This window comes from Petaurus breviceps, unplaced genomic scaffold (assembly GCF_028583685.1).
Source record: "Petaurus breviceps papuanus isolate PSGF00001 unplaced genomic scaffold, PetGlider_PUasm1.0 225, whole genome shotgun sequence".
NCBI classification, from domain to species: Eukaryota; Metazoa; Chordata; class Mammalia; order Diprotodontia; family Petauridae; genus Petaurus; species Petaurus breviceps.
The window spans coordinates 14,868,326-14,880,654 of record NW_027185889.1 but is presented as its reverse complement, the minus strand read 5'-3'; the positions used below and the strand labels follow the sequence as shown (position 1 = coordinate 14,880,654).

General features: G+C 37.5%; 1 protein-coding gene across 3 annotated transcripts in view; it reads left to right on the top strand.

Moving 5' to 3' along the window:
• Positions 1-12,329, top strand: part of CEP83 (centrosomal protein 83) — a 141,260-nt gene that overhangs the window by 100,785 nt on the left and 28,146 nt on the right. For all 3 annotated transcript variants that reach the window (XM_069095175.1, XM_069095176.1, XM_069095173.1), the window contains exons 8-10: positions 4,876-4,990; positions 6,835-6,979; positions 7,093-7,242. In XM_069095175.1, the coding sequence (XP_068951276.1) occupies positions 4,876-4,990; positions 6,835-6,979; positions 7,093-7,242 (410 nt within the window). The remainder of the gene's footprint in view (positions 1-4,875; positions 4,991-6,834; positions 6,980-7,092; positions 7,243-12,329) is intronic.

The following is a 12,329-nucleotide window of genomic DNA, read 5'->3' as shown; positions in this document are numbered from 1 at the left end:
CTGCTGGCAGGTGTCTGCCAGCAGGTTTGTGCCACTGGTTGGTGCCCACATACGAGCTCCACTCCCAGCCCACGGCAATAGACCCTTCCTTTCAACTTGCCAGGCTGACTTCAGCTGGAGGTATATTTCACTCTGTCATTTTGTGGGTTCTGTAGCTCTAAAATTTGTTTAGAGTAATTTTTTACAGGTTTTGGTGGTGGTTGGGGCGTGAATGCAAGCAAATCCCTGCTTTTACTCTGCCATCTTGGCTCCGCCCCCTCTTAATTTCTTAAAGAGATCTTCATATAGAATTTTCCTCTAGTTCCCTTTCTCTCTTGGGCATCCCTCTCCTCTGGACATGTACCAGATTGTTAATGTTTTTTCTAAAATGAGCTTGGCACTGTGCACAGAAGTGGTCTGACCAGGCAGAGTATAGCAGAACTGTTATGTATCTTGTTTTTTATTCTCTCTCTAATCTTATAGACAGTATTAGCAATTTTGGTTTGCCATTATTACATTATTGAGTAACTGAATTTGCAGTCCATTAAAATTTTTACCTCTTTTTTTTGCAGGTACAGTTTGTTTTTTATTCTAGACTTAAACACCAAATACAATGAGAATTTCCATGTACAGAATAGGACGGGAAGAAGATAATATATGAAACCATGAATTATTGTTACATATAGTTTTGTTACATACAGTTTGCTGAGGAACTGTTGGTTATTCCCTCTGACCCCCACAATCATGTACATGTGCAATTAGTTCTTTGGACCTAAATGTAGGACTTTACCTATATTCATATTAAATTTTATCTTTATGAAGGTATTTTGAGATCTTTTTGTATCTTAACCCTATTGTCCAAAATGTTAACAATCCCTCATAGCTCAGTATAATCTTCCAATTTGATAAGTATGTTGTCTTTGCCTTCTTTCAAGTTGCTGATGAAAGTATTAAACATTACGTGGCTAAAAATAGTTCTCCCTTGTACTCTACCAGAGGTAATTTTCTGTTTATTTGTTTGTTAATGAATGTTCTTTGAGTTCAGTTATTCAAATAGTTTCAGATATACTCTGTTACACTATTTTCTGGGCCACATATCTTCATTTTATATGACGGACAGAATGAGAAACTCTTTCAGATACCTTGATGTCCTCCTCTGTGAGTTCTCTCTGATCTGTTCGTATAGTAATCACATCAAAAAAAGGAGTAGTGTTCATTTACCACTCTCTATTTTCGATGAAACCAAGCCTTGTGGGCCTGGTGATCTTCACTCTCTTTTTGTAAATGCTCATGGGCAAAACAAATTCCTGTGTCAAAGGGTACAATGTAAAAAGGAATCAAATCCTATGATTGGGGAATGGTCTTGGGGAAGAGAGGGAGTGGAGAGGTGATGGAGTGGAAACAATGCTTCAATTATAGAAAATTAGTGTCCAGCAAATTCTTTCTCTTTCATTATGTTCTTCTGAAAAGGGAGGTAGGCCCCAAAAGAAGAAAAAGCATGGGATGACAGAATTGAAACCTTAAGAGATTGAAGTAATATGAATAAACTTTTTTGAACTTGAGAAATGGCAGAATACAAGACTCTTTTCATAGGGATTAGAGCAGGCCTGCACAACCTGTGGCCTGCCAAAGGATTTCAGAGGGCCAAGAAAAATATAGAGGGAAAACATCCTCTACATTTTTCACAGTGATTTTTTTGTAGGTTGCCAGAAATCCTTTGGTATGCCTATGGGCCATAAGTGGCCTATGGGCTGCAAATTGTACAGGTCTGGATTATAGTATAAACTCAACATAATACATATATATAGGAAATGAATGACAATAATAGCTAGAAATAATTACCCAAGAATTCATAAATGTATGATTCTGGTCACTCAAATTCACATGGTAGCCTTAACTGTGTTAGTTCAGTTGGCTAATGAAGCTGTGAATTTGGTGAGTTTAGTCTCCCTGTGATCCAGAATAAACATTACAAGGAGGGAACTCTTTCTTTACTCAAGCCCAACAAGTCCTCTTGCAAAATCAGTGCTTATCTGGTTAGAAAAAGGATTAGGTGATAAAATACATATATAACTCACCACTGGAACAAAAAAGCTCAATATATGCACATACATCAAGTTCAAAGTGTACTCTCTTAACAAAAAATGTTATTCTCAGAATCAGACACTATGATTGAGAACTTAATGTTTCTCTATAGGGAGTCACATTTGATATATGGGATCACATTTGATAAGCTCTTTCTAGTCAGAAGGATACAAGATCTATTTTAAAATCCAACAAATGTTTACCCAGATTTCATTGACTTAGATATCAAACACACCCAGGTGTTTCTTTGCATTGCAAACAACCATTTGTTAAAAGTAGAAAATGTTGACAACTTCAAGTTGTAAAGAAAACTGTGAACAAGGTTTTTGAAATAATATTTAAAATCTTAACTTCTTAATACATTTTTCTTCTATAAAAGCATTCAGATGTAGCCTTAGGGATCAGAATTGTTCTCTCCCTGTACTACTCAATTTATTTTGTGCAGTGATTTTAAATAACTCATTTAGATGTAAAGTGTCCCTTTAAAATCTCTGTTAAACAAGTCATCTCTTCATGCTGCCAGTGGACAGAAAAAGCTAGAATGAATAATTGTAAATTGTTCTAGTCCACTGGCATGCTGATAGGGAGCGGAAACATTAGAAGGGATATGGCTCAAGGAAAGAGAAAGAATAGGAAGTCAACAGGCCACAATTTTCTTATGTGAAAACATGGAGAAACCACATTGACTTCTGGCTTTTTTACCTCCTTTAGGGCAGACTTGGGGTTGCAGGGGCAGGTCTTTTCTTTTTTGCTGCCTCTGGACACAGAATCCTACAGGCTGCACATGTCTCTGGCCTGTGTCTGGTCATGCTGGGATGCAGTATGCTCATTTGCCTGTGTAGGTACTGGTTTTGCAGTGTACCCTTTCCTTCTTTCTTGTCCATGGACTTCTGGATAATTTTTGTGTATTTCAGGGGTGGAAGAAGTTACTATAGTTTCTCATTGGAGTTCTGGTCATTTTGTTTGGTGTGAATTTCAGCTTTTTGCCAGTCAGTCTAGGAGATCTGCATAGCCTGCCTCTGTTCAGACAGCTGTCTTTGCTGGACATTAGTATGGATGTCAATGAACTGCTTTTTTTATTCTTAAAGCACAAGGTTTAACTGTTTTTAGGTATACCTGTTCATTTGGCATTATCCCTGGCAGTTTTTGGAAATAACCACAATGACTCATTGGATTCTTCTACCTTTTTTCTTTTAAGCCACCATTATATTTAACTTTCCTTGTTGGAGCAGCCAAGGTCTTTAATGGTAGGCATCCCTTTTCTCCAGTGAGGTTCTATGGTCTCTGATTCTGACCCTTATCTTTAAGACTCCTGTCTCATTGACTTATAGGGTCCCACTTACTCTCAGAAAGGTGAATTTGACCTCTGAAAATAAAGTATACTTGGTGTTCTCCTGCCCTAAACCTTTCACATTTCACATATGGAAGGGTTTTAATTGGAGGCACAGAATCTGTGACTTATATAACCCTTACTGAATATTTAAGAACTTACCTTGGTTTGTAGTTTAGTAGAATACTGGCCTTGGAAGGATTAGGTTAAAGTTCTTGTTTCATCACATATTAACTTTGTGACGTTAAGTCCTTATTTGGAGGAGCCTTCTTGTATATAAAATGGAGGTTTTAATACTTTTTTTGGTTTTTTCTTTCTTGTGGTTTTTCCCTTTTGTTCTGATTCTTTCATAACATGACTAATGTGGAAATATGTTTAATATAACTGCATGTATATAGCCTATATCAGAATGCTCACTGTCTTGGAGAGAGGAGGGATGGAGAAGAAAATTTAGAATACAAAATCTTATAAAAGCAAATGTTGAAACTAAAATAAACATTAAAAAACATTTAAAACTTTTTTTTAAAAAAGTTAATGCAATTTTAGGATTCCTTAATATCTAAATCATAGGTAATAGTTTCACTGTGTTTTCAGAATATTCAGACATCAAAACTAATCTGTCCAGCTTTATCCACTATATTTTAAAGGTTATTATTTTGAAATATCGAAAGCATTTTATGTGAATACGGATGGCAAAACTAAGGCCATTCAGTGAAAGGTATATGGTTGTAGATTTTGGTCAATAGAAAATGAAAGAAATTTCCCAATAACTAGAACTGTTTAAAAATTTAATAAACTTGTTTGCCAGTGAAAAAATATTTAGGCTACTTACCCCATCATACTGTTTTGAGAATCAGATGATATTATGTAAGTTTATGCACACATATACACACATATAAAATGTACTATATGAAGCTAAGGTAATATTACCATTATATACATTACTTATGTAACTGAGAGTCATCATGTAAGAAACAGGTGAGATACTTAGGAGAATGAAGAAGATTAAAGTACTAAAAAAATATGGAATCTGCTAATCAGAATGATTTAGTATGGAAAAGAGATGATTGAGGAATGACTCAATAATGAGCTTCATTATTATGTATTTGTTATACAGAGAATGTTGATACAATAGTACACAGTGTTTAACTGCTTAACCTGAAAAGAGTTAGGCTAGAGAGAAATATTTCACAATGAGTATCATCAGGCCATGGCTTTGTTTGGTGAGGAAGTGTTTTGGATTCTCTTGAGCTTTAAAATGACATAGATTAAAATAACAGATTCTTGGATTATATGATCTGGGTGAATTCACTTAAGTGAATTTTAAGGGAAAAAATCCTAACATGGGACTGCTGGGAGATAAGTGTAGTAGGTTGCTATTAGCCAAAGCATAGTCTCATCAGCAGCTGTATGAGAGTATGTATGTGTGCTCTCATCAGTTAGGGAAATGGCTAATAATTTTACTTTCAAATTACCAACAGGTTGAAGAACTTAAACATTCAAACAAATTAGAAATAGCAGATATCAAATTGGAGGCAGCAAGAACTAAGAGTGAAATAGAAAGAGAAAGGAACAAGATTCAAAGTCAAGTGGATGGTAGGTATTTTCTGTGATTTTTGCTGTTATTTACAGATGCTAAATCAAGTTTCCAGCTTAATTGGTTTATACCTCCATTGATAGATCTAGAGTATTCAAATCATGTCATTTTGTTTTGATTTGTACCAAAATCCATTTTCATAACACTTTGTATGAATGTTGGTTTTTGTACTAAATTATTATTATTTTTTTGGAGGGCAATTGGGGTTAAGTGACTTGCCCAAGGTCTATGGCTAGTAAGTGTGTCAAGTGTCTTGAGATCGGCTTTGAACTCAGGTCCTCCTGACTCCAGGGCCGGTGCTCTATTCACTGCCGCCTGTACTAAATTATAATATGTAGATGGTTTGGTTATAAATGCTTCCAATTAGGTTCTATATCTTTTTGGTTTAATTGTCCTAAATTTATTTTGAGATCATATGATTTATTTTTATCTGTCTTCACTGTTACACGATCTCTTTTATTTTTCATGCAAAGATTAGACTTGATAGTTGAGAACTATGATAGAACTTTTAAGTGCTCCTCTATTTCTTGCCATCTCATAGTAAATGATATACTCCTTAGCCCTGTTGTTTTATTGGTAAATATGATATATCAATTTTATTGAAATAGATGGCACCTACCAATAAAGGGATCTATTTACAATTTTTTTTCTTTCCCCTAAAAGCAACAACCCTAGCAGTCTGGATGTGGGCTGTGGGCTGCATTGTCCTCCAGGTTGTGAAGGAACCAGCTTGGAATAGCTTGATTGTTAAATTTTCAGTGCGAGCATTTTTACCTTGAAAATTGGCCAAAGCTATAAACCAGAGATAGATTGATTGTTTTGTTGATTGTCCACAGTTAATAAAGTGTTAGTAATGCAGGGTCTGTTGTGCGTGCTTTCCATTTACTAGTGCACTCCTGATCATCCTTTAGTAGGCTTGTTTGGCACTAGCTCCTTGCTGGTGTGAAGCTTTCATGTTCCAGAGCAAAGCTGTGGCAGTTCTTAGAGTCTAGTTTATTTTGGGTACTTCACTTGATTAGAGGTAGAACTCCCCTATTAGGCTGAGGACCACGTCAGTCTCCCCAGGGTGCTTTAGATCTTATCTAAAGTGTTGCCTCTGAATTATTTGGACACAACCATCATGGATCATTTAATTGAACTAGCTTGGGTGAATGATTTTTGTTGTTTGTCTCCAGTTAATATTGAGTTGTGATTATTAAGTTTTCTCAGGGTTCTTTTCTCAGCTCTGTGTTGACTTTTGTGATATTGAATTAGATATTAATGTGCTTTTATTTTTCCACTTGTGAAATAGAATATTTGTCTTTTTAGGAAAACTAAAGATTAAATGTTAAGAGTAAGTCTCCGGGAAAGCTTTGGGTACTTAAGAGCCAATGTAATTTTTTTTTTCTCTTCATAGGGCAAGTAATAGGTCTTTTTTCTCAAACCTGCCAAAAATTTATCCCTTATCCTTTGTCTTGCAATAGTTCCACACTTAGTGTCTTCTTTATAGGTGAAATTTTTTAATAATAAAACTCTTTTCATAATGAAAACCCCCTGGATGGGACTTTGAACATGAAGGTGAAAGATATGTCAATATTTTTGGTTTTAACAGTTGACACAGATTAACTCTTAAGATTTATTGTCCTTGAGTTTTCTTATGCTAAGGAGGAATTGTTGAGCCTTTAAAGAATTTATTGAAATTGCATGTTCAGAGGGACCATCATTCACTATATTAGTTTACAAAGTTGTATTTTTTATTTTTTTTTTAATCAACATCTGTGAATGCCTGCTTAGCCCAATTTTTAAGTTAATGGTAATGATGAAGACAGTTCTTTTTTTCTTTCTTTAAAAACCAACCATCCAGGACTGCAATCAGACAATGAAATCCTCAAGTCAGCTATTGAACGCCACAAAACGCTTTTATTAGAAAAGGACCGTGAATTAGTACGGAAAGTACAAGCTGCAAAAGAAGAAGGTTACCAAAAACTAGCAGCCTTGCAAGATGAAAAGTAAGGGCTTAAATACCCTGTTTTGTTTTAAATCTCCTTATAAATGAAGACATTTTGTTGCCATCTTATTCTTATTGTGGTTCTTTTAACATAATTATCATCTGTCGTTTTAGGCTAGAACTTGAGAACAAATTAGCAGATTTAGAGAAAACTAAAGTGGAACAAGATGTCTGGAGGCAATCTGAAAAGGATCAGTATGAAGAGAAAGCGCGGGCTTCACAGATGGCGGAAGAGTCGGCCAAAAGGGAGCTGCAGAGTCTGAGGTTGCATCTGTGTCCATGCATCTTCTTTATCCTGAAGTTCTAGTGGCTCTTCTGACTGGCATGTTAGGGCTGAGTAACCCTCTTCTGAGATACCACATTCATTTCTTGATTAAGAGGATTGACTCATAGTATTAAGTCAGTGAGTCCAGAATGATAATTCTAGAAGGAACCTGGATATGTTATTTAGTGTAGCCCCTTGCTTATAGGGGAGTTGGTGTCAGAACCAGGCCAGCCACATGATTGTATGTTGTCTTCTTGAAAATCTCCGGGAAGTGGGTATATACACTCTTTTAGGGAGCCTGCTTCAATGTTTTTCCCTCCGTTGTTTAAAAAGTCATTTCCTTGTTCGCTTAGGCTCTTTCTGGCTGTAATTTAATCTTCCCATTACTGTAGACATAGAGAATTACTGCCTAGCATTCTTAAACACCTTCCATTTACTCATACAGTAATGAACTTGACTCTTAGTTTTCTCTTTTCTAAACAAAATAGCCCCTGTTCTTTTAACCTTGTTTTGTAGGAATTATTTTCTGCCCCGTTAATCATTTTGGTCACTATGTTATATCCCTTTCTATTTCTCTACCTCCTTTAAAGGATTTGATATATATTAAGTGTGGTGCAATAATTATTTTCTAGGTTTTTTGCATGTATCTCTCTCAGTGTATCTAATGTATCGCAATATTGATTTGACTTTTTCTTTTAACCATGCTACATTTCAGATTTAGAAGGTTAGCCACATCTGTCATTCTTTTTTTTTTTTTTACTTTGTGGTTAACAAAAAATAACACAGAAACATAATTCAGACATCACTGATGCATAATATGTGATGATTTAGAAGGGGCTAGCTGGAAATATAGTAGAAAACAAGATTATTAAATTCTTGAATATTATAAAGGAATGTTTCCAGCTTAAGGGAATAAACAATTTTTATGTAACTACAGAAAGATGCATTTATCATTCAATCAACAAGTATTTATTATATTTCTTTGTATGCTTATATGCATTATAATTATTAGATGAGTAGAAGTTACTGGGGCTTTTGCTTTGGTTTGTTAATTACAAATCATTCCTACTGCTTCATTAAAGCAGCACCTCAGTGGCTTGCCTCCACTCTTCTCAGCTAGTTCTAAGTCCTATATGTTCTTAACAGTAATAAAGCATTTTAAAAACATTTTATTTTTTGAATTAAATTTTGTATTTATTTTTAGTTTATATCGTTCATTTCCACAAGATTTTGAGTTATAAATTTTCTCCCCATTTTTCCCCTACCCACCACCCCAAAACAGCGATCCCACGAAATATCCCCTCCCTCAATCTGTTTTCTCCTATATCCTCCTCCATTCCCCCTCTGACTTTCCAGTAGGGCACAGTGGATCTCTATGCCCCATTGATTGTATATCTTATTTCCCAGTTGCATGTAAAATAATAATAATATCTATATATTTTTAAATTGATTTTAAAACTTTGAATTCCAGATTCTTTCCCTTCCTCCCTCATCACCCACCCTTACTGGGAAGATAAGCAATTCAATGTGGGTTATACATGTGTAGCTATGCAAAACATTTCCATAGTGGATATATTGTGAAAGACTGACTATATTTCCCTCCATCCTATCCTACTCCCCACTTGTTATATTCTCTACTTTGATCCTGTCCCTTTTCAGAAGTGTGTGCTTCCAACTTCCCTCCCCCCCAGCCTGCCTTCCCCTCAATCATCCCCTGTCTCATCCCCTTCCCCCCTACTCTCCTGTAGGGTGAGATACCCTAGTTAGTGTGAATCCCTAAGCCAGATTCAATGAGAGTAAGGTTGACTCATTTCCTTTTGCCTTCGTGTTCTTCCCCTCCATTGTATCAGTTTTCCCTTGCCTCTTTTGTCCCATTCTGTCTCTCTCCATCTCCTCTCATTATGTTCCTCTCTCACCTCTTAATTTCACCTTTCAAGTATCATCCCTTCCTATTCAATGGGTCCTGTGCCCTCTGTCTGTGTGTATACCTGTACACATATATACACACACTCACATGTATTCATACACCCATATACCCTCCTATATAGACATATACCGTGTTTCCCCAATAATAAGACACTGTTAATTTTTTTTGGACAGAAAAACACCAGAGGGCTTATTTTCAAGGGAGGGCTTATTTTAATGAACATTGACAGCAATTTTAATAAACAGGTAAATGTGAACAAAATAATGTGCCAGCAAGCAAATCACTGGGGAAGAACAGGATGACGCGCTCACTGCTGCAGCTCTGATTGGATGCAGCTCGGAGCGTGGCGTGCGTTTCACGGGGGAGGGGGGGCGGTGCATACAGAGGGTACCGTAATGTAGCGTGTAGCGCAGTAGATCACCTTCACTACAGTAGCAATCTCAATAGGGCTTATTTTAGAGGAATCTTACACAGTAAGGGGAGGGCTTATTTTCGGGATAGGTCTTATTATCGGGGAAACACGGTATATGTATGTATATATATATATATAGATAGATAGATATACATTTCCATTCCCTTCAACTATTCTCATACTGAGAAAAGTTTCGTAAGTTACAATTATCGTTTTTCCATGTAGGGATGTAAATAGTTCAACTTTGATAAGTTCCTTATGATTTCTTTTCCCTGTTTACCTTCTCATGTTTCTCTTGCTTCTTGTATCTGAATGTCGAATTTTCTATTCAACTCTGGTTTGTTCACCATGAATGCTTGAAAGTCCTCTATTCCACTGAATGACCATATTTCCCTCTGAAACATGATACTCAGTTTTGCTGGTTAGGTGATTCTTGGTTTCAATCCCAGCTTCTTTGCCCTCCAGAATATCGTATTCGAAGCCCTTTGATCCCTCAGTGTAGAAGCTGCCAGATCCTGTGTTATCCTGATTGTGTTTCCACAATATTCAAATTGTTTCTTCCTGGCTGCTTGTAATATTCTCTCCTTAATCTGGGAATTCCAGAACCTGTCTATAATATTCCTAGGAGTTTTCTTTTTGGGATCTTTTTCAGGAGGTGATTGGTGGATTCTTTCAACCTCTGTTTTGCCCTCTGGTACTAAAACATCAGGGCAGTTTTCTTTGAGAACTTCTTGGAGGATGATTTCTAGGTTCCTACTTTGATCATGACTTTCAGGTAGTCCAATAATTTTTAAATTATCTCTCCTGGATCTATTTTCCAGGTCAATGATTTTTTTCCATGAGATATTTCACATTGCCTTCTATTCTTCTTTCATTTGTCTGGATCTGTTTAACAGCATCTTGATTTCTCAAGGGCTGCAGCTGCTGCTGATCTGGAGTCCCTCTGGCCAGTGGCTGCTCAGGCCCTCCCTGGGCCTAAAGCCTGGGCATGGGGCTGGGCTCGGCTCCCAGAGCACTGCACTGGCCGATTCCTGCTGGCCTGTCCTCAGTGGGAGGTTAGCTTTTCTGTGTCATTTTGTGGGCTCTGCAGCTCCAAAGTTTGTTTAGAGTCCCCTTTTTACATGGATTGGGGAAGGTTGAAGCCAGAGCAGCGGGGAGGTCCTGCTTCAACCGCAAAGTTTGTTTAGAGTAATTTTTACACGAGTTGGAGGAGGTGGAAGCAGGAGCCCCGCGAAAGTCCTGTTTCTACTCTGCCATCTCTAAAAACATTTTAGACTGCATTAATGAAGCTTCAGTGTACTTATAGTTTAGTCAGTCTTTTCCCCTTCTGTTTTTGTATTTTTTTGTCCCTAAGTATATTGCCTTTTAACATGTCCTAAGATGTTTTAGCTCTGGGAAAGAGCCTGTACGAAGGCCCAGGGATATAAGTTGCAGTGGCCTTTGCAGGGTGTCTGGGAAGGTGAGCTAGAGGCAGATTGTAAGTGGCTCAGGATTTGTAGTTTATCATGGAGTTCTACAGTAGGGAGACTGGAGCAGGGCAGTAACATGTCCAGATCCATGTTTACAGAATGCTACTTTGGCAGTAACTGTGTGGAGATGTATTGGTGTGGGGAAGAGGTTAGGAGGCAGGGACATCAAAGAGAAGGCTATTGAAATAGTCTAGGGCCTGAACTAGGTTAGGGTAGGATAGATTCGGTCTAGCAGAAGTGTCAAAGTGCAGGCTGAACCAGATTAAAATGAGATTGAGAAATATTAAGCAAAATAAATTTTTTTTTTAAAGCAATTGGGGTTAAGTAACTTGCTCAAGGTTACACGGCCAGTTATTTCTGGGTGTGGTGCTAAGTATCTGAGCCCAGATTCGATCCCCAGGTCATCCCCACACTGGGGCCAGTGCTCTTACTTGCTGAGCCACTTGGCCACCCCTAAGCAATTGGGGTTAAGTAACTTGCTCAAGGTTACATGGCCAGGTGTTTCTGGGTGGGTGCTAAGTGTCTGAGCCCAGGATTCGATCCCCAGGTCATCCTGACACTGGGGCTGGTGCTCTTACTCACTGTGCTACCTGGCTGCCCCTAAGCAAAATAAATTAAAGTACAATTACCTAACATCAATAATGGTACATTTTAAAACGAAATCATCATACAGCCTGAAGGAAACCCCATTTCTCTTTGAGTTTGATACCACTTTAGAATATCACTTTTCCAGACCTAACTTCTTTAACACCCGTTTCTGTTTTAGATTTACAGTTTGTACTTAGGCTTTCTGGACTTGGATAACTTGGTTTTCTGTTCTCCTTGTTGCTGTTCCTATCAAATGGCATACTAGTAGCCCTTAATTTAATTAGGGCTGGAATTAAGAATAGTCATGGCCAGGGCGGCTAGGTGGGGCAGTGAATAGAGCACTGGCCCTGTATTCAGGAGTACTCGAGTTCAGATCTGGCCTTAGACACTTAACACACACACACACACACACACACACACACACACAAACTAGCCATATGACTTGGGCAAGTCACTTAGCCCCAATTGCCCTCCAAAAACACAGCAAGAATAGTCATGGCAGTTGGAGCCACCTAGGGCACATTAATGAATGCTTCTTAATACTCCTTTTTACTAATGCACATAGTATTTTTCAATACTTGAAATTCCTGTGTTCTGTACCAAATACCTGCTTTGTCATAATTCAATTTGAAAGTGTTACTGTAGAGGATCCAAGGCTCTCAGTTACATTCACACCCAGTTGTTAAAGTT